This window comes from Corvus hawaiiensis, chromosome 4 (assembly GCF_020740725.1).
Source record: "Corvus hawaiiensis isolate bCorHaw1 chromosome 4, bCorHaw1.pri.cur, whole genome shotgun sequence".
NCBI lineage: Eukaryota > Metazoa > Chordata > Aves > Passeriformes > Corvidae > Corvus > Corvus hawaiiensis.
Window position 1 is genome coordinate 54,308,742 of NC_063216.1, and position 25,724 is coordinate 54,334,465.

Sequence of the window (25,724 nt, forward strand, 5' to 3'; positions counted from 1 at the left end):
AAGTGCTATGCAGTATCTCAATTATCATGTTTTCGCTTTGAACTATAAATATTATGACACTTGTTTGGAGAAAATTTAGCAATGCTAATGTTAGTTACAGAAGAATTTCAACTAAGAGGCTATTTCCTCTTGCAGAGGTTCCTCAAGTTTAAGTGAGTTTTATTGATTTATAGCTCAGACTTAAGGTTGTATAATGTTTGCATAAAATGTTAAGAAGTTTGCTTTTGAGACAAGCCAAGTAGAGCAAACTGTTAGGCAAACCTGTAAAAAATGGCCTATGAGTCAGATTTGACCTTCAGGGCAAGTTTTTGCTACTGAGAGACAGCATAAACTATTTGCCCATTCTTTGACAGATCACGGGCAAGCCTGTCTTCAGGTATGGGTAACTCTGAAATACAGCTTCAAAAATCAAACCTCTTAGCCAGTTAGAAGATATCTACATTTTCCCATCTCCTTTTGTAGGACAGGTGCATATTTTGACCGTATTCCATAAGTTGCGAGTTGAAATAAAATGCACGTTTTGACAGAAGAGCAGTGAAAGATTATTATGCTGACCAGAATTGTCTGTAAGGGCAGTGTCAAACCAGAATGGAACATCTTTTAGGTCTGTACAATTCAGGAATACAGGAGATCAGTGAACAATGCTCTTTTTGCTAAAATTTCAAAATGAAGGAAATCAAGTTTTGGTGGAAAATTTGGATTAACCTGCCTGGAAAAGCTTGTCTGAGGGATCAAACTCAGTTTTTCACAGAGGTGATGCAGAAAAGTATTTGGATGGTGAGGTGGGATACAGAGCTAGCTTTGAATAATGTACATTTAGTTTTCTTACAGGTGATTTTATCAAATTACACCATCTCATTTAGTATTTCCCATGTCACTTTGTAACTATTACTTTGTGAAGTACTTCCCTACCTCAATATATATTCTTTTTAATGTGTGATGACTTTTTAGTGATGAGTCACTATCATATTTATAATGTAAAATCAGTATTGGTAAATATTTTTGTATAGTAATAGATCATTCAGCTAATCACACTATGAAGTAACTGGCAGTGTACATTAAGGCAGCTGAAGTAGCTGTAAAGATCTCCGTGCTTCATGAGACTCTTCTGTACAGCCCTTCTGTAAGCTGTTCTGTGCTGGATCAAATCCTGGAAACTTGCAACTAGTGTGAGTTTTGTATTTACAACAAATAAGACAGTGTTTAACTTTGGAAATATGGAAGGGGAAAAAAGACAACACTTCTTAAAGGAGGAATTCTAGTAAAAGGTACCTTTTTTTATCTGTTACTTCTCTTGTTCCACTCCTTTGACTGTTACTTGATGTACTTCTTCTTGATGTACTTCTGACTGTCTTCTTGATGTCCCTGTCTCTGTCCACTTGATTTTCTGATTCTCATTTGTAGCATAGTGTTTTGCCTGAGGAATCTTTTACTTACAATTTAGTTGACAGACTCAATTTTAAGTAAATCACTATTTGGTTTTGACTGTTTGCATTATTACAGAGCATCTGCTACTCTAACATTTTGAGAAGAACAGCAAGATCCCATTTGCTGTGCTATGCTCCCTCCTTGAACAAGAGAAAACAGCCTGGCAAAAGCTTTTGTTTGTTATCACATCTGCATCCACACCAGGGATTCTGCTGTGATAGCTGGAATAGGGCAAGAAGTTCAGGTCTCATTATTAATATTTGGTTGAGTATTTCTGGAACAGGTCCTTATGGAAAAGGAGAGAAGGCATGTTTGATAGAATAGGGAGGGTTTTGATAGAATAATACACTTTGCTTTCAAAACTTAGAAGTGCATTTCATGATGGCTATAATGGAATGGCACTTCAAAGTATTGATTTAAAAAAAATTCTTTAGAATTTAGGGTACTTTTGGAAGAAAGTAAAGGGTGTGTATCAGTGATATGGTGGAGTCAAAGTTGGAAGAATGCTGACGGTTTGTTCCCATTTTTAATAAATTATTCTGTATCCTCTTTCCCATATTTGTCTTATAAAGCAAAAGACTGACTAAAGAAAAGACTGACCCATCCCTATAATAATTCTGACGCCAAGCCATTTTTATTTTTTCTGTTAGCATCATTTTCTCTGGTGCCCCCTTTTCCTATTTTTCTTATGTTTGTTGAACAGTCCTTTTTTTCCCTGCTTCTTTCTCCATTACAATGACATACCTGTAAGCAATGAGTAAGGTTGTGCTTAGAGGCTGACTGGAAATATTTTAAAGTGCTTCAGTACAAAAGCCTGTTTCAGCATCCATGTGTTAACATCAACATTTAAGCTGGTTTTTAAGTAGCAATGAACCTTCTTGTTAGCATGAGTAATCTGACTATTGGAGAATTAACAGTGAATTAAACATTTTGTAAAGATGCTGTGCAATTCAGGCAAAAACCCCAGCTGTTAAATTTTACAACACACTATGAAAATCAGCTTCTAGAGCCACGTGATTATGTGATTTAAATTTTCATAAAATAAAAAAAATTAACCTGTGTTAGTTTGTAGCTACCGACAAAAGCAAAAAGTTAAAGACTGAAAATTGGGAATGCCAATAAAAAGGATGTATTTAAAAATAAAATATTGATGATTTTCAAGTAGTCTGGCTACTCAGTACCTCACTGTACAGAAACAGGGAATTCTGACTAGATTATCGTAATGCTAATTAAATAAAAGGTGGTAGGGAAATATTCCCATTGTGAGTTGTTAGTTCTACCAGCCTCAGAAAACATTATGGCACAGTAAAATGTAGCTAGTTATACTGAAGGAACATGACAGAAAAGGGTGCTGGAATTAACTCCAAATGGCAAATAAAATGGCAGATTGGCAGGCTTTTCAGCAGAGTGGATAAGGTAGTATTAAAAACAGTGTCGTTCTGTCCCTGTAGCTGTTGTTTAAGTTGTTTGGTTTCCTAAGTGTTTTTGTTTGGGGCCAAGAAATGCAAGAAGTGAGGCCAAGATGTTTACCCTGCAGGGAATGGCTGCATAGCACAGGGGGATGGAGGCAGCAGTTTGGCTCACCCATCACCAGCTTGGTCAGGTGCTGCTGTGGCTGCTGATGCCATGAGTGCTTTTGTGTGGCTGAAGGCTTACATAAGCAGCAAGGATTGTGTTTGATGTAGTTGCTATCTATGCTATGCTCTATGTTGGATCTTTTTGGGTAAGAGAAGCTTGCTGTCTCAGCTGTGACTTTTTAAAGCTCCTGAACTGTAAAATGACAAAAAAAAGTAGATAAATTCTAATGCTTTCACTTAAAATGCTGTTTCTTTTCTGTGAAATCCTTCAGCTTGTTGCAAAACCTTGTAACAAAACGTTTTTAAAATCAATAAATGGGCATTTTTCAGTATTGTGAATAATACTGACATAGCACAGATTTCACTGCTGTCTCTGCACTCCATTAAAAAAAGTAATTGTGATTAGTGGGCAGAAGGATTTTTTTTTTTTTTCTGTGAATAAAGAGAAGTATGCCTTCTAAATAAGACAAAACAAATGGTTTAAAAAAAAAAAATCTGTGTTGCAAGAAGCAACGATTCAAAGCATGGAGCTAATTCTAATTCAAATGCTACTTAAAAATATTTTTAAACAAAAGGTGAACCAATTAAACTTCAGCGGGTCAAATTGCATAGTTTTGTAAGTTGAAAGAAATATTTTTAATAGAGAATGAAAATAATTCCACAGGTAATGCTGAATGCTTTTAAACATGTTGGAATGAGAATAATCCCTATCTGCATGTTAGAGATAAAAACTAGTATTTTACTGTTAATATCATTTGGACGCAACAGTTTCATAGGGAATTATATCTTGCTTCATGAACAGAGTGGAGAATCAGAATTTTAGCTCAGTTGTGGAATGAAAGAAAAATGTTTTACAGGTAATTTCATCCCATTAAGACAATTTATCTATTTCTTCAGCTAATCTGATGCTTTCTCCTTTGAGTTAGTGCATTTGTTTCTCTGAATTTTTGTGCCTGTAGTTGTTGGTCAATGATGTGGCACTGTATTTTTCTAACAGGACAGATTTGTAACTGTGTCACTCAGATATCAGAGCTTTCTTGTCTATTGTTTGAGCAGCTTATGCTTTGCTTCCTTTCAGGAAACCAAGTGCACCATTTTTACAGGAAGTTCGGTCTTCAGGGCATGGTCAGCAGTCTGACTTTTGTGCTACTCTAAGGGATGTACCCATGAGCAACAGGCAAAAGTTCATTTAGCTTTTTTTTTTAATAACGATGTTGAATTCCTGTAATGGAGGTCATTATGAAAACTTGGCCAGGGTGTGTGGGTTTTTCCAGCCAAGTCAGAAAGAGGTCTTCCTAGATAATTTTGGTAGAATATGGTAAATAAGCAGTTAACTAAAAAATATTTGCCTTTTTTGCTTAGTATTGGTGACAATGATTGCATGTTGAGTACATTCAGTTTTGAATTTAACACACAAACTTCTCAGTTGAAAAAGGTTTATATTCTGAAATATTCCTTTTCCCTTAGCATATAAAACAACCGTTTTTGAGTCAAAGTTAAACTGCTGGTGGGGTGGGGTGAGGAAGGGAAAAGACAGTTCTGATACAGAGGTTCAGCCTTTTAGTCCATGGTTGCTTGTGGCTTTGAATCTAGCGAAGAAAAAAAGAGAATTTAGCTTTTTCAAGGACTCTGATAAGAACACTTTTCAAAGCATATGCTCAAGAATGTTACTTGTACAGCTTGCACAAAAACATTTTGGGTTAGATGGTGCCTTATCACTTCAAGGCACAGCAAAACAGTTCAAAAGAGGAAAAAGAGCTCTCATTTCCGGGTCGTCCTGATGTCGAGCTGGTCCATTAGTGGCATACAGCAGCCCATGAGACAGCACTGGTGATGGTAGCTCTGCCTGGACTTTCCGTGTGTGACCTGGGGTGACCTGGGGTACCTAGAGTGCTTTAGGGTGGGGAAGCCCCACTCATCCAGCCCATGGGCATGGGAGCCAGGTGGATTGGTCCTGTACCCATCTGCTAGACCCTGCATGCCATAAGGGAATTCTTGCAGCTGAAGAACATCCATAACAGAGACTAAATCTTCTCAGTGTGTTTAGTGTTGTCTGTGCAGATAGATGCTGTTTCTCTTTCTCCTCACGCTTTGCTTTTTCAGGATCAGGAAATAGGTGGACATTTGCTGCTCTCTCTACCATGTTTACACATCTTTTTTCTCCTACTGGCAGTCTCTCTGTTAACTATGCAGTCTGCAGTTATGAAAAGCTGGATCATGAAGAGTTATTGTTGTGGACCTCAAGCCCTCACCCTGCTTTCTGACACAGAATTTCCATTTTCCATTATGCTGCTGTTACTGAAATGGCTGATTTTTGGCCTGGGCTCCAGGATCCTCTCTGACCTCGAGCAGAAGGGGAGCTATTGCTTCAGTGCTAGATCATTGTATAAGTATGAAGTGTTTATCTTTGTTATATTTCACTGATTATCAACTAATAATCTATCATTTAATTCTCCTCTTACTTGTTAAATCTGTAGCAAATACTTCAGATCTACTGGGATTTTACTTGTGAATTTTTTTGTTTCTTCTCCCATACTCTTTTCTGCCCTCACAGAAGTGAAGTGGCTCAGCTCACAATGTATTTTTTCTCTTTATCTCCTTCCCCTCCAGTGCTGTCTTCTTCTGGGCAGTTCCTACCTGCTCCTTTTTCTTTTGATGTTTTTGCCCTGCTATTGTTTTAATAATGTAAAATCCCAAGTTTTAGCTTGTTATTTGTAGTTACTGTCCATTTGCTTCCTCTGTTACATTTTTCTTGCAGCTGTGCTTTTTTTCTTTTTTTCTTTGGTTTTCTGGGGTATTTTGTATCAGCTGATGCCAAGCTTAGCATCAGCTATAGGTTGTGAGAAAGAATAGCAGAGAGAAAGTAAGTGCAGCAATGGAATCAAAAACTTGGTTATCAATGTATATATTGCTATATTTATACTCATGTTCTGTGTTTCCCAGCCATCTTTTTAAATAATCCTCTTTATTGCTGTTACTATGTTTTCACTCCTATTTTTGATTTCTGCAATTAGTTAGTATTGTTAATAGTAGTTAAGTAATTGGTTATTACTTAAAATGGTAGAGATTACAAAAGATAGTGCACTGAGAGCAGGCAATCACATTTGAGGTGGAACACTTTCTAGAAGCTTCTGAAATCCTGTCACATGAGTTGAGGGCTAGAAATCAAGGGAGCAGTGAACATTAACGGAATTGCTCATTCCAAGCATTTCCCTTCAAGTTCTTTTTAAAACCCAGTGCAGCCAGTTTGTATACATTTTTTTGTATGAGTTTAGCTGAGTTTAGTTTAGTTTAATTTCTGGGCATACGGCAGCGATATAGGATATACATCATAAAGTCACCCAAGACACCACTGTAATCTTGACATCTGGACACTTGTTATATATGGTCAGTGGAAAATAAACCTGACCTCCGAATATCTTCTCACTGAGAGGTGAATGCTGAATTGGCTTGGCCGAGAAGCTGTTGCCTCACCATCCCACATTCTTTCCTGCAGTGAAACACAGTCTAGTTTGTCAGTGGTTGCTGGGGTTTTGAGGAAGGGAGCGGGAGGTGCTGGAGGCAAGAGGACCTGTTTGTGCACTTGCTCAGGTTACGGCTTTTAATGACATTGAGGTTATCTCTCCTGTCTGGTGCATCCTGCTGTGCTGCTTATGAGGCGATACCCAGCAAGCGATGTCCTGTTGTTTGTAGCTTCTCTTTGATGTTTTTTATTTTATTTGGGAGCAAGTAACACAATGGTGAGTGGCATCAAAACTGTTTCAAATATTTGAAACTTAATGTCTCAAATTCCATGGGACACCAGTGTGTCTTTATGCATTGGTATAACTATATGTTGTAGCAGGTATGAATACCATAACTATTGTAATGTCATGCCAACAGTTTGAATTACCTTTAGTGGTTGATAAACTTTCTTTTAAAATTGGAGCTCCAGAAGCAAAGCATTCTGTTCCTCAGTGAGATGGATTGTATTGCACTCCTAGTGCCCTTCATCATTTCAGGGACTGTCTTCACATTTAGGAAATTGCTAATTATTTGTGTTGAAGAAATAGGTTGATTTCATTACTTAAAGAATTAGCAAAAAGCTAATTCTCTGATTCTTAATGCATTGATCATTTAGTTCTCAGATCCAGTTTTTACAAGCCACTGTGCCCTATAAAGGAAAAATTAATAATAACCAATCAAACAAAAAACCCCCCAAGCAGATGAAGATGCCTCTTAACAAATTATGTCTGTAGAAAACACAGGACAAAATAACTAAACATCTCACCTTAAGTAAAGAAAAAAAATCTTAAAGAAAACCCCAACCGAATAAGCAAACAAAAACAACCAAAAAAACCACCAACCCACCAAACAACAAACTAGCTGCAGTAGTAATTAATGAATCTATTAAATTCCATAAATATGCCCTAGGAGTCTTGGAATGGTGACCATGAGGAAACCTGCCATTCCATGTCTGTGCAACTGTTACCACTTCAGTACATAGTTGTAACGCTATGAAACATAAGAGCAAATACAGTACAATTCTCTTCTCGTCCTAGCAGAATGTGTGAGAAGAAAAATGGATACAGAAATGTTACAAGTGGAAAGCTTGCAGTAAAATTTCCTGCTTTTGAATGAAATTTTATATAGGGATTTATTCCCCAGGTGTATGGGTGTCTCTTACCTAGAATGCCCTGGTTTGTGTTTGGCTCTTGGTATTTTGTGTACCAAGAAGTGTCCATTCTCAAGAAGTGACAAACTATGCTACAGTAAGGACTATATTCAGCTTTATGTAGGTGTAGTTTAACAATCATTGCATTATGTGAATTATTTTTATTTTTAATTATATTGTGATCTACCAAGAATTGCCAGATCATCTGCAAAGTTCATCATAGATGACAATGTTTGCATTCTCAGAAAAAACACTGCTAATGTCACAAGATGTGTGTTTGATAAAGAAGAATAATTTACAGACAGTCTAATGGTAATTAGAAGCCAAAGGGTATTTTGATTCTGAGATAATTGTTACAAGATAGGTAACTAAAAATGTTAGGGATTTGCTCAGTTTAGCAAAGGCTTAAAATTTGCTGTTGTGATTGTTAAAGAAAAGCAGTGAGCATTTTTTCATTTTCCAAAATCATATCAGGATAAAGGATTTGTAAATAGAGAAATTTACTCCATATTTTCAGTTGGAATGGTTATCAACTCTGTAAACCCTGGCTACCAGCCGTGTTCATGCTTCCCTGTGGTAACTGCGTCTTTCTGGGTATGTCAAAGACATCTTTATACAATTCCTGCAACCCTTCAAACAGTGTGTAAAGCCCTGCAGTGCTTCCAAAGGAAGGCACTGCAGGTGTCTTTGCACAGGTGTAAGAGTACTTTGGGCAGTGTCTTGTTCACTTTTGTTGCTTCTCAACCCATTACCACACATGCACACATGTGTTTGCCATTCTTGTCCACCCTTCACCAAGTGAAAGCTGACAGGATAAAATGTCTTTTCCTTTTGTCCCCTGGCAGCCTCGTTTCTGTTATACCAGGTGTTCCCTGGATGTGCTCTCAGACGTACTCTAACAAAGTGTTCTCAGTGTGGATCCTGTAAAACTCGTACCAGCAGTTTCACTACAGTATTTTCATTACAAAGGATATCCTGTTTCATAATAATGTATTGTATTCATTTTGAAGATGTCCTCACTTCTTACAAGAAGCAGTTCTAAAAAGGTGGTTGATGCTGTTAGTTGATACTTTGTTTTCCTTGTAAAGTCAGCATGGTATAAAAAATTCAGTGTAAAAAAATGATTTTAAAAGATAGATGGTGTCTTGATGGTACCTTGTTATTTAGTTAATGTATGCCTTCTCTGATATGGTAGCTGCAGTATATGCTATTTATGTCCCAGAAAATATTCAAAAATAATTGCTGACAAAAGCCACTTCACAGGTTGACTCAGAGGTACATCTTGTAATCTGAATGTTAATATTCTGGATAGCTAGACAGAGAAAACTATTGATGTAGTTAGAAGATCATATTGGAGACTAGTCAGGATTTTAGTTAGAAAGTGGGGATGGAGGAGGATTGAGATACTTGAGTTCTCCCAGTTTCACTAAAATGTTATTCTTATTGAGCGTATAACACGTACAATATATAATACCTTTGAAAAGTTAAGATTTTTTGCTAGTCAGTGGGAAATATTGCCTTTTATATCTAAAGAATTTATGTTTTCTCCAGAAGTAATTTAGAATCGCCTTAATTTTACTCTAGAATTCAGGCAGCCCCTGGCTTTACTGTGCAATTCTTGACTGTCATCTGCTTTATTTTCTCCCTTAAGCTTAAATTGTTGTTACGAAGAAGCACTGATAAAAACCGGAGGCCTGATTCTTACCCTCCTTATGTATGGTCCATGTGATCCACGCAGAGGGAGCAGTGACCACTGAGATCAAACAGTTCTTCCTGCTCAAATCACCATGTAAATCTTGGCTTTCAGTGTTAGAGGACCCGATCAGGACTTCTGTATTTCTGAAAAAGCTCATCTTACTGTATTTGGAACTGTTTTGGGAAGAGAGAAGTGTTAAGAATACTGTCAAGTGAAACAATATGTTGCATTTTCTCAATATTTGAAAATACCATTACAGTTTTTACAACCAGGAGTTGTGCGTTTTATTCTTCCCACATCCACCTGCAAAATACTGTTACTGTGGCCTGATTTGTCATCATAAACTATTGTGTCATACATAAAGAAAAAAATAGTTCTTACCTCTCTGGGTGTGTAGTCATAACCCAGGCTGTAAACTGGAAAGTATTTTTTCCATCACTCTCATTGGCCAGCATAGCGAACTCCACGGGTGTCTGTATCAGCTGCCTTGGAATTGCTTTTGATGTGATTAGGCTACTAATTAACTGTCTCAATTCTTCTCTCCCTCCTGATGTTTTCTTTTGATTCACTTTGACTCAGAGGAGTCTGCATTCAGTGTGTGTTTGGTTTTGTGTTTTGTCTAAAATCCCTAATGATAGCTTAGGCTGTCCTCTTTTGGTTGAGAGTTTCCCTCTGTTGACATACATTTTTCTGCTAAATGCATGCATCAGGATTTTTCTTTTAACAATAGCTAGGACTTTGCAAGGTGTAAAAACAGTGTACGGTCAGAGTGCATATATACATGCATATTCGTTTAAAGTGTGCTAGGGCTTTTACAGGCTGAAAGAGAATGTGCATAGTTACTTCAAAACCATCAAAAACCATAATAAATATTTACTACTTGAATTCACCAGATAGTAACCTTACAATTAAATTATTCTGTAAAGTCAGTTAAATAACAGCAGAAGTTATTGTATTAAGGCCCACTTTGCAGGGAAACCAACTACAAGGAAGTGTGAAACACGCTAATAGATTATATGCTATAGCAATATATTGCCTTTTTATTGCTTTTCCACAGGCAGCAGATTCATGTGCAGTTATTACTACCTATATTATCTGCTAGTTTTCTATCAAAAAAGATTCAGTCTATTGAATCATTAATCTAATATTTATCATTCTTATTGAAAATCCACTAGTGTTAGCACTGTATAAAATATTGACTTAAATCTACTGGTTTTGCTAAAGATTAAAAACATATTAACCTGAAAAGCAGTTTCTTAGGACATTTTGAAACTACTCATTGTAGATGTTTGAAATGACAATTTTTCTATGTTGTCTGAGGAATGATTTTTTTCTTAAATCTTTAACATATAGTAAGTGACCAGTACCATCCTGATTTGATGATGCTGAATGTTCATCCAACACACATTTGAAATTTTGATGTGCATTGCATTAGTTAGTGAATATCAAGAATAACATTTTTGCTCATACATGGAGTGTAAAATGGGATCTTTTGTAGCAGCACATGGCCTGTTTAGAATGATATAACAGGCGCTGAATGTTCACATATCAAACAAAATGCCATCTTTCTGTAGAAAAGAGGTGTCAAAAAGTTTCTTTGTACCTTTAACGCATGTGATTATGTAGTACAAAATGCAGAGTTTGTAAAATTTCTTGAATATACAGGCAAAAAATGAATAATTCAAAACAACTCATAAGTTCTACATTCTATTGTATCTTTTATAACGCAGGCAGAAGATAGCATTGTGTTCCCAGTAGAGCTGAATTTGCACAAGTTACACCTCGGAAAATGCCAGATGGTCTATGGTCTACTTTTGAGAGCTGTCACATATGTAAAGATTTGAAAAAAGAAAGACAGCTGAATGAGAGCAGTGGATCATTAAAGAGAGAGTGAGAGTCCCTGGGTATCACTGTGTTTTAAGAAGCATTGTGTCGTTCTCCATATTACACCTTTTTTTTCTTTTTTTTTTTTTTTTTAAGATATACACAACCTTTAAAAAATAAGGTAAAAATATTTCTGTTACAAACTGAGTGGTGTGGTTTAATCTTGTAACTGTCAATTGCTTTTGTTCTTTATGCTAGAATGCGGTCATATGGTTCCTAATTGGTTTCAAGTGTGTTTTAACTATAAGATTCAAGTCTCCCTAGTGCAAAATTATCAATAAAGTTAAAATAAATTTAAATTGAGATAACTAATCCATTTGGGGTTTTATTCCATTTTGATTTGACCTGGGTATCACATGTGAATACTGTAAAGCCAGTCAGCTAAAAAGTTGTATGTTAATGCTAAAAGACTCAAGTAAGAGTACTTTGGGAACAGGATTACTTAATAAAAAATTAAAATTAAAAAACCATAGAAAAGTCCCTAAACCCTTACTAAAAATAATAATAAAAGCAAAAACATAAACATCTTGTTTAGATTTCCAAGACTTTCCATTTACCCCTAGTTTGACAGAAACACACCTAATTTTGAAAATTGAATTTTGGATATTTTATCAAGTTACTGTATTGTAGCAAAGCCTCAAAAATATACAAACAATTTGTAATCTGCCACCACCAATTTAACTGGCTTAGAAAAGGTCATAACTGTCAGTTTTATAAACTGGCATCCAGACATAGAGAATTTTTTTAATAGTGTATTGCTTGTGTTTATTGAGGAAGGTTAACTGCTCCCCAGCAATTCTAGTTCATTGGTACAACTGCACTGCTCTACAGCAGGGAATCATAGGCAGTGCAGGGTGAGGAAACTTCATTACATGAAACATGAAAAACACTGTTCCTTAATTACAAAATGTATACTTAAGTGGGCGAATGAAGATAAAATTATGAGGTGCTGTGGACATAAACACTGAATTTTTAGAGAGTAAATTTTAATTTCTGACATAGGCAAAGATTTTTGACTGTGGTTACGTCTACATTGACTATTTTTGAAATGGAAGGAATTTCTTGATTTTTAATGAAATTAATTTTGCACGTACATGGAAAGCAAATCTACGCAAAGGGTTCCTGGTAATATACTTACAATAATACTTATTCAGATAGGAGAGAGTTCACTAAAAATTTGTTTTGGGACCTTTATGAGAGTTTGGAAATGTTAACCAAATGCATAGCACAAATTGAATTCCAAAGTGAAGAAAGGGCCTTGCTTATTCTTCTGTTCTCAGATTTTGCAAACACTAATACAAAATTGAAGGAGAAGAAGTTTCAGCATTGTCAATAAAAAAGTCTTTGGGCAACAGTTAGTTCTTCAGGTCTCAGATAACGTGCTCCCGTTTTCTTGGCTTGGAGGTTTCTGAGCAGTTACTACTGGTAATGGAAGGGAATGATCTTTGATCTTTCTCTTCCGTGTAACATCTTTGGGGAGTCTAAAACAAATGTTTCCCCCAACCTGTCGTTTCTTTCCTGCAACAGAAAATTACCACTTTGGTCAAGTAGGTTCAAGCAGGGTTACGCTGACCTAGATAGGTGTGGGCAGTCAAAGCTATCTTCCAAAAACCTTAGTGGCAGTGACTAAAATATCAAGTGGCAAGAAAAGCATGAACCAGTTGATATTTAAATTATTACGAAAAAGAATCCTTTGTTGCCTGTGAGCGTGACCAGGATATAAAGTTTAAGATTTGTGTGAAGTTTAATCTGGAAAAGTTTATGATAGTGGAGAAAGCAGTCTGAGAATGGTGTTAGTGTTCTGAATAAAAGGAAAGCATTGAGGATTCGTTAGGCAAATTTAGAACTGAGTCCTTTTAGAGACCATGTTGGTCTGTGTCTCCCAGTAGTATTTGTTGCAAAATTTGTTAACTTGCACCTGAAGTGATCAGAGGAGATGTTTCTTTTAGAGCAAGCTAACCATAATTATCTATGTGTATTTTTACCTTGTAAACAGTTTAATCTATATGTGAATCTATACTGTGAAATCATCAGAAAATTGATATGAGCCATCTGAAAAGAGAATGAACTGCAGCAATGTTTTTCCTTACTGCTGGGGCTAATTCCTTGTCCACTGAGTATCTAATAGACTCTGAACTTTTTCTTTGACATAACATTTTCAAATAGTTGAAGATTGGACTGTCTGAAAACCTCTTTTTGTCCAAGCATGATGCAGTAGTGTTTTGATTAGGAGAGGTGATTGGGCTGATGCTTTTTGATTGTGAAATCCTGTTGTGTTACTGTGTGTACAGTTTAATTAGTTTTCCGCCACAAAATCTGCATTTTTTTTTCTAAATAAGAATTGTTAAATTGAGACCACTTTTTTTTAATTACAAAGATTTACATTAAAAAATCATGCATCTTTTCTTTAGTTACAGACTAAAGAATACATGGGAAATCCCTTTTCCATGTTGTTACAAATATTCTCCTTTATGATACAGTAGCTCAACACAGAATGGTCAAGTTTCATGCTTACTCATTAGAATGAGTTTAGAACACGTACTCTCAGGGACTTAGTCAGATCACTGCAGATTCTTGCCTTGATGGGGTTGGTTTTTTTTTTTCCTTTGACCATTTTAGCATTGCCATTAATCCCTAACTGGCCTATTACAGCCATTTCTAAAACTGTGGTTCTGAGTTGAAGAATATGGAGGGGGGACTCTGGCTTGCCATAGGTGTTTGAATGCATGCTCCTTCTGGTTACTTCCTCCACAGAACCACATTTTGATAGGTTTTGTACTTCTCAGTAATCCATGATCTTTATGAATTTAAGCTCCAACTTGTTAGTTTATTATTAGATATTCCTGTTCTTCTCTAATATACTGGTCTGTGACTGCTGAGTGTCAGGGGGACACTGGGTTATTTTCTGAAGGCTGGCAGGTTGGCCAGCCTGCATCTTAGCCTGTTACTAGTATGCATGTTTACTCCTACACTTTTTCTCTCGTTTGGGTATATTTCACACATTTTTCATCAATACATCATTCCCTCAATACAAGTTTGTCTCAGTTTTGTTCATTTGTTCCCACTCTTGACTTTTTCCCTTTCTTCAAATTGCTTGCATTATTCTCTCTGTGTAGTTCACAGAGCCTTGCAAGCCTTTCCTTGCACTGCTGAATGGGCAATCTAGGCCTCATGCAGAAGTGAGGTGCTTTTTGAATACCTAATAGTTATTGTTAATCTAGAGATATTTTTTTGCTTTGTTGTCTTAATGGGGGAAGGTTAAATTGTCAGTCTGTTTTTAGATCAATAAGAGCCAGGAAAGTTGCATTCCCAGTCTAGCCTAAAGTGTTCAGTTATCAATTTACAATTTAAATTAACTCTTTCTTTCTTGCACTTTAAGCACAACCTCAACGTTTGCCTCAACCAAATACTTCAGCACTGGAAAGGAGTGAGGAAGAAAGTGGCAAAATCCAAAATGGCCATGTGGGTCTGAGTAAGGGAAGTGGAATTCACAACGGGGTCAAGCACATGCCTGCAGACAACAGAAAGCTTTCGGCTCCCGTTTCAGAAAAAATGCACAGGAAAATTCAGTCCACCTTGTCTGTCAACAGCAACAGCAGCAAGAAGAGTAAAATAAGCTCTGCATTTTCTCAAAAGCCAGGTACTTCACCAGAAGGTAAGCTGATATTCTTATTAAAAAACCCAAACCGAATAAAGACCAACCAAACCTCAGTAAAAATTATGCAATCAACTGAAAATAATTGAAAAGCATGACTCATGCTCCAGAAGCAAATAGAAGTTACTAAGATAAAAGACAAGCTTCTTTCCCAAAGAAAAATGTTAAGTATTTGAAGGAAAGGGAAGGAATGGGAGAGTTCTTGCTTTCAAATGTTTGGCCAACATGATCTGATAATGTCTTAGTCTCTGTACTTAGTATCCTGAACTGAGAAACTCCTGTCAACATTGTCACACATGCACCAGAAAAAAAAAACATTAAAGTACTACTAGTTCAAAGCATAGTAAATATTTAAATCCAGTAATGGCAGGCTCTGTGAGGGTAGGCTTTGCTTTTGAAATGTTCTGTTAGCTGATATCCTTTTTAGCCATGAGGTCTGGACACTAGATAATAAAACATCGACCTGTGCTTCAGTGTGCCTTATGCTATATTTGGGATGTAGATAATGTGCATGAAAAAGCTTTGTACTCCTTCTGCATAGCTTAAATAAGCAAAAGTAAATAATTTCTCTTATGTTTTAGCTGTGTCTCTGTGCTCTCATTGCTTGCATTTACACTCAGGGTTCCAGAGCTCCATGGCCTTCCCATTAGCACTAATATACTCAATGGATTTTGCTACTGCCCTTAACAAGAAGAGTGTAGAGGCACCAGAAATTTTATTGGTTTGAGGCAAGCATAGATGTGACTGGTTAAAAAAACACCTCCAGAGGGAGGGGACAGACAGATTCTTAGAGAAATGGGAGACAGTAAGTGTTCAGTGAAATGGGGAGGATTGTCAGTCTAGATGAAAGGAAGAGGGATCAGAAGGACCGCGTGTAGCGGCCTGAACGAAGACTACTGATGTCAGTGGAGTGACTCCTTTTGACTTCAACTACTTTAGTCAAACTTACTCAGTGAATATGTGTAGTAATATCAAGAACAGCTTCACTCAGACCCTTCCATGGGCTGGTCCCCCTTGCTATTGTTTATTTTCATATTTGTCTTCAAGAATCTACTGTTATTTTTCTGTTGCACTTTTAGTCCTCTAACATTTCTTTCCAAAATCACAACTTCATGTATGCCCTTTTCTGTTATGTGAAATATTCTTATATGGTTCTCCTTAGTGCATTTCGGCAAGACTCTATCTGAAGTCTTAGATCTGTTCATGTGACTGAAGGAAAGTGCAGGCCTCTGAATTTTAAAAAATTCAACCTCTGAATAAAAAAAAAAAATGTAGTTTCAAAGAGGCAGTGCCTGCCCTGTTCATTCCCCTATATCATTAATTATGGCAAACATTTCCTTTTTCTTCTAAAATTATCCTGTAATAAATACAGTTGTTGAGGGTTTTTTTGTTTAATAACTGAATATAATTATGTCAAATGACTAAATGATTGAGGAGAAAGTTAATGATACCTTCAGATTTAGCTTTAAATTCTAATGTTTGATTTTAATATCCAACACAATTGTTAGTAGCCTGAAACTGCCGTTATATAATATTTTTATATACAGTCAGAAATGTTATTATTCTTAAATGCATGTCTGATTAGAATTTAGATAATTAAATAGTGTTGTCACATTGTATAACTTGCATTCTTTCAAAGCACAGAAATACAGGGTAGTCCTATTGTCACATGCTGTTTCTCCAGTCACCTAATAGCTAAGGTTAAATATAGTCAACATTGTACATCTGATACATTGTAATGTTCTCATTTTGAATGTGAGAACTTGGATATATGCTCTGAATAGCGTGTCCCGTTTTGCAAATGTCTGCAGCTCTGCAGTTTGCTGTTACCCAGTCCCAGTGAAGCACAGGTTTTATCGTGCAGTGATTAAAGTATGTCTGGTGTACTGGAATATGCCCGTAAGGGAGTATTTGTTTGTAAAAGTGATTTTCTGGTTTTGAAATTTATTTTGCTTTACAGTTTTCTGACAGACATGTTTCATATTTGTGTAAACACATCTACATGCACACATGTACAAGCCTTCTGACAGCTTCTTCTGCTTTTCAGCAAGGTACCCTATGGGGCTGCATGACAGAACTATAAACTATAAGTAGTATTCTTATCAAGCTGTTGCCTTTCAGGAAGTATCAATACATACTTTATTTGTTCTATCAGCCCAGTTTTTTGGAAGATGCACAATCAGAAAGTCTGGCAACAGTCACTTGAAATATCTAAATTAACACAATGAAGAGCTCTCTATTTAAGGGAAAAATGATTTGCTGATAACTTAAAAATAATTGTGTTATTACTACAAGTTATGTTAACCCCTTATGACTACTTCTGGAAGGCTGCACTATAAAAACCTGATAAAATTAGCCCAGTTACTTGTTCAAAGGACTGTAATTGCATTTAAATCAGGAATATATGCATATATATGCATATATATATATATATATGCGCTTGATAAATACATCTGACTATACTGTCAGAAGAGTATATTAATTGCATATACACCCTTTCAAAATGGTATACACAATTTGATTTGAACCTAACTTCTACAGCTTCTTTGTATAATAAACATTTTTTGGCAAGGAGGTGTTTTTCTGAGCAGTTGCCTCTTCTGATTCAATGACATTTCTGTAGAGGCTATTGACAAGGCTTACAGGAAGATGGAAACTATTATGGAAACTATTGAAAATTATTTGCAACATTGCTCAACTACTTGGCTTTGCTTTAACTTGTACCGTGTTAACCTCATAAGCCAGTAGTTACTGCTGAAGAATGGCTGGGTTTGAATTTACTTGAAGATGTGTATTTGTATTTGAGCACATCTATGTAGTGTACTAATATGAATTCTAGGCAGTTTTTTAAAGGGTCTTATGCAGAAAGAGACAAACTATATTTATTTTGTACTGTGAGTAATGAATCACCTGAATTAACTCACCTACTTTGTTTACTATAGCATCCAGAAAGTTTTAGTAGAAAGAAATAAGGTAAACTTGTACACTTTCAGATATTTCAATTCACTTTAATTTTGCTATTCCTTATGTAGTCCCTTGGATTTTATAATCTAGTTGCTAGCCTTGTTTGTTTTTTCACACCTGAAAATACACACCTTGTATTTTTACTTCATCTGCCTTGTCTTCCTCCTTAAGTGTTCTGTTCTTTTGTCAGTCAGGAGACTAACTGAATTAAGTGAAGGAAAGTGGCCAGAGAAAAGAAAAAAGGAAGAGAAGTGAAAATTCTGTCTGTCAAGCTGAGTTTAAACTACAGAAAAGAGAAAAATACTTTTCATTTTTTTCTTATTCCCTCTCAAAAGCTGCCTTCTTCTTGATTCTTCCTAAAAGACAAGATATGAATATTTGGACCACCACACTTGGTTGTAATGCAAAGTTTGTTCAGGTCTGGTAATTTGCTCTAGAATATTGTATCTGTTGACAGAACAGAGAACCTGGAAAGGCTTGAAGCAGGATAGAATCAAGAAACATGATGGGCTTGCCCGCCATCCTGCCCAGGAATATATTCATGCTCATGCTTATTTGAAATGTAGCATGCTGCTTCATATACAGCAGATTCCAGTATATTTAATAGAAAGCTAAATGAAGCTCAGTATTACTTTACCCTGGGTAACATGTCTTCCCATGACGGTCAGTACTGCTCCAAGCTACTAGGCAATCCTAACACAAGCTATGAAGCCTCCCGGTCTGCCACCCCTCAAAAATCCACCCACCACAGTTAAGAACTCTTCTATCAATTGTTCCAGCAGCAAATTTCACTTGTTCTGTGGGTCACACGTTGTGAGCTTTCAGAACTGAATATGTGTAGGAAATGCTTAAAATGTAACAGACATTTTGGTAGCAGTAGTATAAAAGCTTTAAAAACTTCTTTTTTAAATGAGTCTGTAGTACATGTAGTCGTGTCAGCATTCCAGAATATGCTGGTTAGAAATACTTTCACATCCAGTGAGACTTAGGAGGGTGTGAGTGCACTCACCAGTTCTGCTTTTCCTCCACATCTATTATTAATCCATATTGTCCCTGAAGAAATCTTACTCAGCTCCATAACTTACACTACAAAAAACCAAAGGAATTATGAAATAGTTGGAGTGTCACTCCTAAAAAGCAGTTTTTAAACACTGTTTCAGTTCTAAAGATTTTTCAAAGGGATTGGATAGGTTTCAGTGAATATTGGGAATAAAAAATTTTTTAGCTCAAAGAAATTTTAATAATATTTTGAATTATTTATGCCAGAGGTGTCACAGTACTTCCAAAACTCTGGTTGGTAGGCCACTAGCAAAGAGAATTGTTACTGTCTTGCACCTGTTTGTTATGAGCAGTGGAGAAAAACACCTTGGAAACATGAAAAAGCAATGTAAATGAGTAAAAAGGAAGGCAGTCTAGCTGCTGTGATCAGATGCATCGGTACCTGTCCAGAGCAACTTAAAAGAGAGGTGGTCTAAGGGAGACAGCAGTGAGGCAGCAGAACAGTAGATCTAGATGTCAGGAAATGAAGACAGATGAGTAACTGAATACATACATACATTCATACATACATACGTGTATCAGAGTGGTGGAAGGTAAGTAATAATGACATGCAGAGTTGGAGGAGGAAAGGAAAGAAGTTGGACGGGGGAAGGGTGGAAGAGGAATTTAATTAAAGGAGTGAAGGGCCAAGGTATGTGCTTATTATTTTCTAAAATACAAACCAAGTTTTCCTACCAAATCTTTATGAAGCTTGATGTTACGCATTTTTTGAATCAAAGCAATCATTTATGAAAAGTTAAGGATGGAGAGAGGGAATACGGGTTTTAATTAATTTTTAACATGGAGCTCTCGCTTCTGGTCAAGTTGTGACCTCAGAAGTTACTGTGTTTGGCAGGGAAGTTCCCACAACTCCAATGACTCGATAATTTGAGTTTAATGTCGTACTTCACATACTCAAAAGGCTTTGAGCACACACAATTGCTGTATTCATTTGGAAACAGTAGATATGGTGAACAGATCATGAGCCTGCCTCCTGTATGGACAGTGAGATCTACTCTTTATTCCTTCCTTCCCAGGATCTCTAAACCAGAAAGGCATGTTTTTTCAATGGGTTTCTTTCAGGAGAGGTCTTTAGGAAGTGTAGGAAGGCTAGATGCAGCAGTGAGCTAGATAATGAAAGCCTGTGGCATGGGGACAAGACTCTGGGGAAGGACAGTCAGTGCAGACTTGCCACCACATTTAGGTTACCACTCATACTTTTCCAGAAGCAAAGCCTGAAGCAGCCTTCCTCAGCTTTCTGGACTGTGCTTCTTGTGGTACTGAGCTTAGAGATGCGATGAACTATTTCACCCAAAGTGTGGGTGTTCTTTTAAATTCAATGTTTGAATTTAACATTTCAGGGTGCATTTAAATGAGATATCCCTCTCCCCCTCCCCCTTTTTAGTATAATGCAACTTCATCTGTTCTAGATTTTGAGTCAACGCATGGGGTTGGTGGACACTATTTAACTGATGCTGCTGACTACATTAATTTATTAGAATATCCCAAGTGATACCGATGGCTTAACTGAAGACAAAGCAAGTCCAACAAATAGCCTTTGTGTTAAGCCAGGGTCTTAAGAGCCACTAGGTGCATATATACATGGGAAATAGTGAGTGAATAGTTGTCTTAGATGCTAGCAGACTTCTGTTTAAAGTAGGAGTGTTTTACTTTGGTTTATATAACTTAATATATGGAAAATGGTTTCCAGGAAACTTTCCTTTAGTGTACATGATTTTCAATAGGATTGTGTTGGGTTTTTTTCCTCTTGAGGGACACCAGAGCAGCAGTAAGTTTTCTTTTGTATAGTGTTCAGTCATTTGATCAGTATTATTTCCTGAAATTCAGTAAGAGTGTGCATCAATAGACTAACACTGCAGAAATATGTTCGCCATCTCTCAACCAGGCTTTTTTTTTTTTAAGCATACATACACTTCTGAAATCCATCCCCTAGTGTTAGGTAGTATTTAGGCAGCTACTTGTTAATATCCTGCAATCTTTGTACTTTAGCCACCATTTTATTTGTTGTGTTTTAGAAATTGGTTCAAAGTGGATTTGTGTCTGAGCATGAAGTGCTAAACAGGGGGTTTTGTTAGACAAGGTTGTATCAGGACACAGTTGTCAATCAGGCAGTGGGCAAATAACTATCATATGGTCAAATGTGTGTTTTTTAAGAATGCATTTTGAAGCATGATGTGTTTTAAGCATGGTTTACATCTTTTTTTGTACAGAAGTCTTGAAAGGTAATTTACATGTTCTTTAACTGGATTGAGTGGAAAGCAGGGCCTGTAACAAAAATAAGGGCCTTCCAACAGCATCTGTTTTATAAGGACATGGGCTAACTAGCAGCTAACTTGTCTCAGTGTTTGCAATGATGAGCAGTGCAATGAAGGCTTCATAGTCTAAGGAAGTCTTAGGTATTGGAAATTAGCATATTTCTTAGTATATCTGTATGTTTGAAATGGATCATTTTACTCTGAGGTTATATCTGTATTGAGAGCTGAGAATCTAAGCTTTGATGAAAATTTCCATGTGTTCAGTGTGATTTGCCTGTGCAGGCAACATTTTCATTTTCTTGTTCAATAGAGATAATAGTTTTATTTTTTAAATGGTGAAATATCACATATGCTAGGCTTTGTAACTATGTTTTCCCCCGTCTAAATAAATGTCACTCTATATTTAGAAATAACCATACTCCATACGTGTCAGTTTGTTCTTTCTGCCTTTTCTTATTTTCCTGTGAGCATTTTCCTGGGTGCAGTGGGTTTTCTCAAAAGAAAGGGAATGGGTCACAGAGGCCGCCCATGGGCCCCGTGCGTTGCAGAGCGGTGGGAGGTGTGATGGCGTCTGTGCCTCTGCTTGGGAATTTTGCTCCTTGCCTCTGCAGCTGTTTAAGAACCTTGTGCTGGAGTGGTTTCTGGCTGGTGCTGTGCCGCTCTGGCTGTGGGCTGTGTGTTCATTCCTGCCACTGCCAGCCCGCGCTGCCGGACTGTGGGACGCCTGTAGCACCTGCTGGGGCTTCTGTTCAGGGCTCTGCGGGGGCCCGCAGTAAACCCCTGCTGAAGACCTCAGCTGTCACTTTGATTGTGGGTTTGCCCTTTTTGATTCTCTCTGTGAGACAGCAGAGTGCCTGGAGATGTGTTTTGAGTTGTCTGAACTTGGTGAATATAGTTAGTAAGAAGCTGACCAAGGTCACCGTCCTGTAAGTGAGCTTATTTACCGCTGTAGACATGAAAAACTTTTATCATATATGACCTGCCTGCTTGGTATGAAAGCTTTTTGAGTCAGTTTGTGACAGGTTAGTGTCAAACATTATAAAAGCAGGATATACCAGCCTACACATGCATTTCTCTGTACATTTTTCAGTTCACCTTCTGCATTTCCTGTACAGTTTTGATGGTTTATAGCTCTCTTAAAAATCTGTTTCTTAAGTAGAGTGGCACCTTTTCATAAAAATGAAGAGGAGATGATACAAGGGAAGTTGAAGTAAAATAAATATATATTTCAGTATTTGAAAGGAATTGGATACCATGGTAATATCTGTATGCAGAGCTTTTAGAAGTAAAAAGTGGTGTGCAGATGTTTAAAGACATGGACAAACATTAAAAGAGTTTTATTGTTGATATTGTTTCTTTTCCTTTAATGAGCATAGCTGTTATAACTGGGGTAAGTTAGAAGGGGGGCCTTCTGGGCTTTGAATAACAGTGTGTAAACAGTTTGAAGGGATCTTAAGCCTATTTCTTGTCTGGATACTGTCTGTGGTAACATTTAGAGTCCAGTTAAAGTAGATGTTACGTGTACTGTACACACTCTTTGGTTAAATCAGCACATAGTGGGGGAGGGGTGTGTGTGTGATATAAAGCAGCAAAAACTTGAACATGTTGGTTGGGTTCTACTTGCCTTGGCATTGTTTAACAGTTTTGATGAAGTTCTGTAACAAATCTTTGCCTTTTGGGGACATGCCAAAGGATTAAGGAAACACCTTTACTTAAATTGGTTTTAAAAAATGTCAGATGGAATGACCCTTTTAACTTGAGGTCTAGCTTTCATCCCAGACAAAATGAGAGAATAATTGAAGATAAGCTTGAGTATCTGAAAGTTCATCTTTTTTCCCCAAATGCGAGTTGGTCTAATAAAATGTACTAGCACTGCTGACAGACCAAGACTGTTGTAATTTATGCCACTCAGCCTAGCTTATGGGAGCTTGGATCCAGTCAACAAATGTGATATAGTGCTTCAGTGAAATCAGGAGCATTTGGTAGAAGAACTAAGGTAGATGTACTGGTTTGGAATATTTATTTTTTCTTTTAAAGTATGCCTCTAGAGAATGTTTGTACCTCACATCCTCACTTTTGTATAGTGACAGTCTCTACTGCAGCATTTTTCAATTAGAGAAGTGTGTAATGTAAAAATTGAAAAGCAATGGAAATTTGAGATTGGTGTGGAGTAGTATAGAAGTCCTAAGAAAAAGTTTATCTTCATTAATGATTTGCCTGTGTGATGAGACTTAAATACTTCCACAGAGAGGGAAATTGGTTTAATGAAAACTTAAACCTCAAGGAACTTGGGAGTTAACTTACTATCAACAGTAGTGCATCATGAACGTCAAGGCTGATGGAGTTTTGTCCACAATAAAGACATGCCCCTAATTCTTGATTGCATTAATGTATCTAATGGAAAAAGAAGAATGAGAACCTCTAATTCTCAAAAAAAACAAACAAACAAAAAAGAGCCAGTGTCATAACTGGTATTACTGTATCATTTCCTTATTAGAAAGACTAGAATATACTAAAAGTTGCCAGAAAACACATTATCAGACATTAAAATCACCGACTTTACAAATACACAAAATATGTTTAGTTCTAGTTGGATTAAAGTGTTCCACTCCTCAATCATCTGAAAAAAAAATTAGGCTTTTGATGGGGTAAGGTTAAAGAGTGGAGGTTAAGTATAGTCTTTATTCTTAATATACTAAAAAGTTTTGAAATTTAGAATAATATGTAACTTAAAATAGTCTCCTTGATCTTATAAGCAGGAAAAAATTACTGGGGTGTCTTGTGCAAGCAATGAAATATATTGTAGTGGTCTCCAACATGGTAATGAAAAACTTGTGGTCCTCTCTTTTGGAGTGAGCTTTGTATAGCACCTTCACGGCTGCATTCCACTGATCGTAACAGCAGTCAAAGGAAGTCAGTTTTAGCTGTATAATGTTTGCTGTGGAATGGACAGGTTGCTGTAGGAATGTAGATACTGGAGAAGGATGAGTTTTGTGTGGCATGTAGGTTTGTTATTACTACAAAAATACAGTGTAACTATCTTTTTCCTATAATTGCATCTGTAGATAAGAAGCCAGGAAATGGGGGTCATACGTGGAAGAAATTATTCTTCCACCTGTTTTATCGAAATGTATTACAGCCTTTTAGAGTCACGATTCTGAATTCAGCAAGTTAGGTAGGACTAGGTAACAGCATGCTTTGTCATGTGTTGAATAATTGCTACCTGGATAGCTATTAAAAGTCAATAACATGAAGAACATAAAAGCATGATTATTTCAGGTTTGTCCTTGAAATGTGGATCAAAGTATATGTTCATTGTACAAATGAGTCATTGCAAGAATGAACAGAGCACTAAAGGGTATCTCTGCTTTCTGTTAATTGTTTGTGGAGGTTAAGTAAATTTGTTATATAAAGATTTTCTGAATCGAGTATTAGGTTTGCCATCTGGGGAGAAGGAAATAAAAATAAAGAGTAGGTAAATAAATCCTTTTAGTGTTTCAGTCAGGGAAGAAGAGATGAAAAGAAAGACCCTCTACAGAGTTTCCATAATAACACTAATGGCCAAAATTTATTACAGTGTCTTGGACCATTTTTGATAGCTTTTACCTTTGAAATACCTTTATTTAAACCAACACAGCCTCTTCTTTTAAGTCTTGATTTGGTGGGTTTTTTAGATTAGGAGGGGAAAGTTCTTTTGTGGGTCCTGAAAATGCTTTCTGAGTACAGTTCCTTTTTTTTAACCTATGAACTCTGTTCCTTGTCCATGAATAAAAACATATTATAATGTCTGTGAATGTGTATTTCTCTCCCTGCAGTTTTACATATCCCTGCATGAAGCAAGAAAGATTTTTTGAACATCTTACTCACAATACCTATACACACAAAGTTTTATTATGTTTTGTACTAAAAAAAAATTGTAGAACAACATTTGTTGTTGTATTAGCTTCTTCAAGCTGTATTTTAAAGATACAATATACTAAAACCTTAGTTCCTCAAATATGAAGGTTTCTTAGATAAAACTCTTAGCTTCTTTATCTTTTTCCTTCATATTCAAAGAAAATCTGAAAGGAGATTTTACCTGAGCATATTTAACACCATCTCCATGACAACCAGCTAATTAATCACTATCAGTCTGGCTTTGGTCCTCTTCAGTGAATTGATACTCCCCAGCTTTTTTTCACATACCTTCTGTGTTTTCTATGAAGGTCATTTATTTAGCGACATTATGTCATTGGGAAAAGAAACCTTTTAATACAAGAAACAACTTTCTTTAAAGCACCCTAAATGTACCTGTGGTTTCCTCTCAGTTTTGCTTCCTGCACAGTAGTAGGGAAATTTTAAGGTTAGGGTTTTGGGATTTTTTTCCCCCATCTTGCTTTTCCTGATGTTTCCATTTTTTCCTTTTAGGCATAAGGGTTCATTAGTAGATTATGACTGTGGCCACATTTCAGTACAGGAATGTGCATGCTAAGTTTGTGTCTAAGTACTATAGTAAGTAGGAATGCCCTAAGAGTTCAAGTAATTCCTTGGCTTCTTGGAACAGATTTGGCAG

At 36.6% G+C, this 25,724-nt stretch overlaps 1 protein-coding gene and 1 long non-coding RNA gene across 5 annotated transcripts in view; one reads left to right on the forward strand and one right to left on the reverse strand.

Annotated features, from left to right (window-relative positions):
• Positions 1-25,724, forward strand: part of MDFIC (MyoD family inhibitor domain containing) — a 49,510-nt gene that overhangs the window by 21,184 nt on the left and 2,602 nt on the right. For all 4 annotated transcript variants that reach the window (XM_048301203.1, XM_048301204.1, XM_048301205.1 and 1 more), the window contains exon 4: positions 14,619-14,894. In XM_048301203.1, the coding sequence (XP_048157160.1) occupies positions 14,619-14,894 (276 nt within the window). The remainder of the gene's footprint in view (positions 1-14,618; positions 14,895-25,724) is intronic.
• LOC125324813 lies at positions 6,157-9,801 on the reverse strand. Its single transcript, XR_007203133.1, has 3 exons — positions 9,737-9,801; positions 9,365-9,528; positions 6,157-7,158 (listed from the first exon to the last, which is right to left on the reverse strand). It is a non-coding gene; the product is annotated as an uncharacterized LOC125324813 (long non-coding RNA).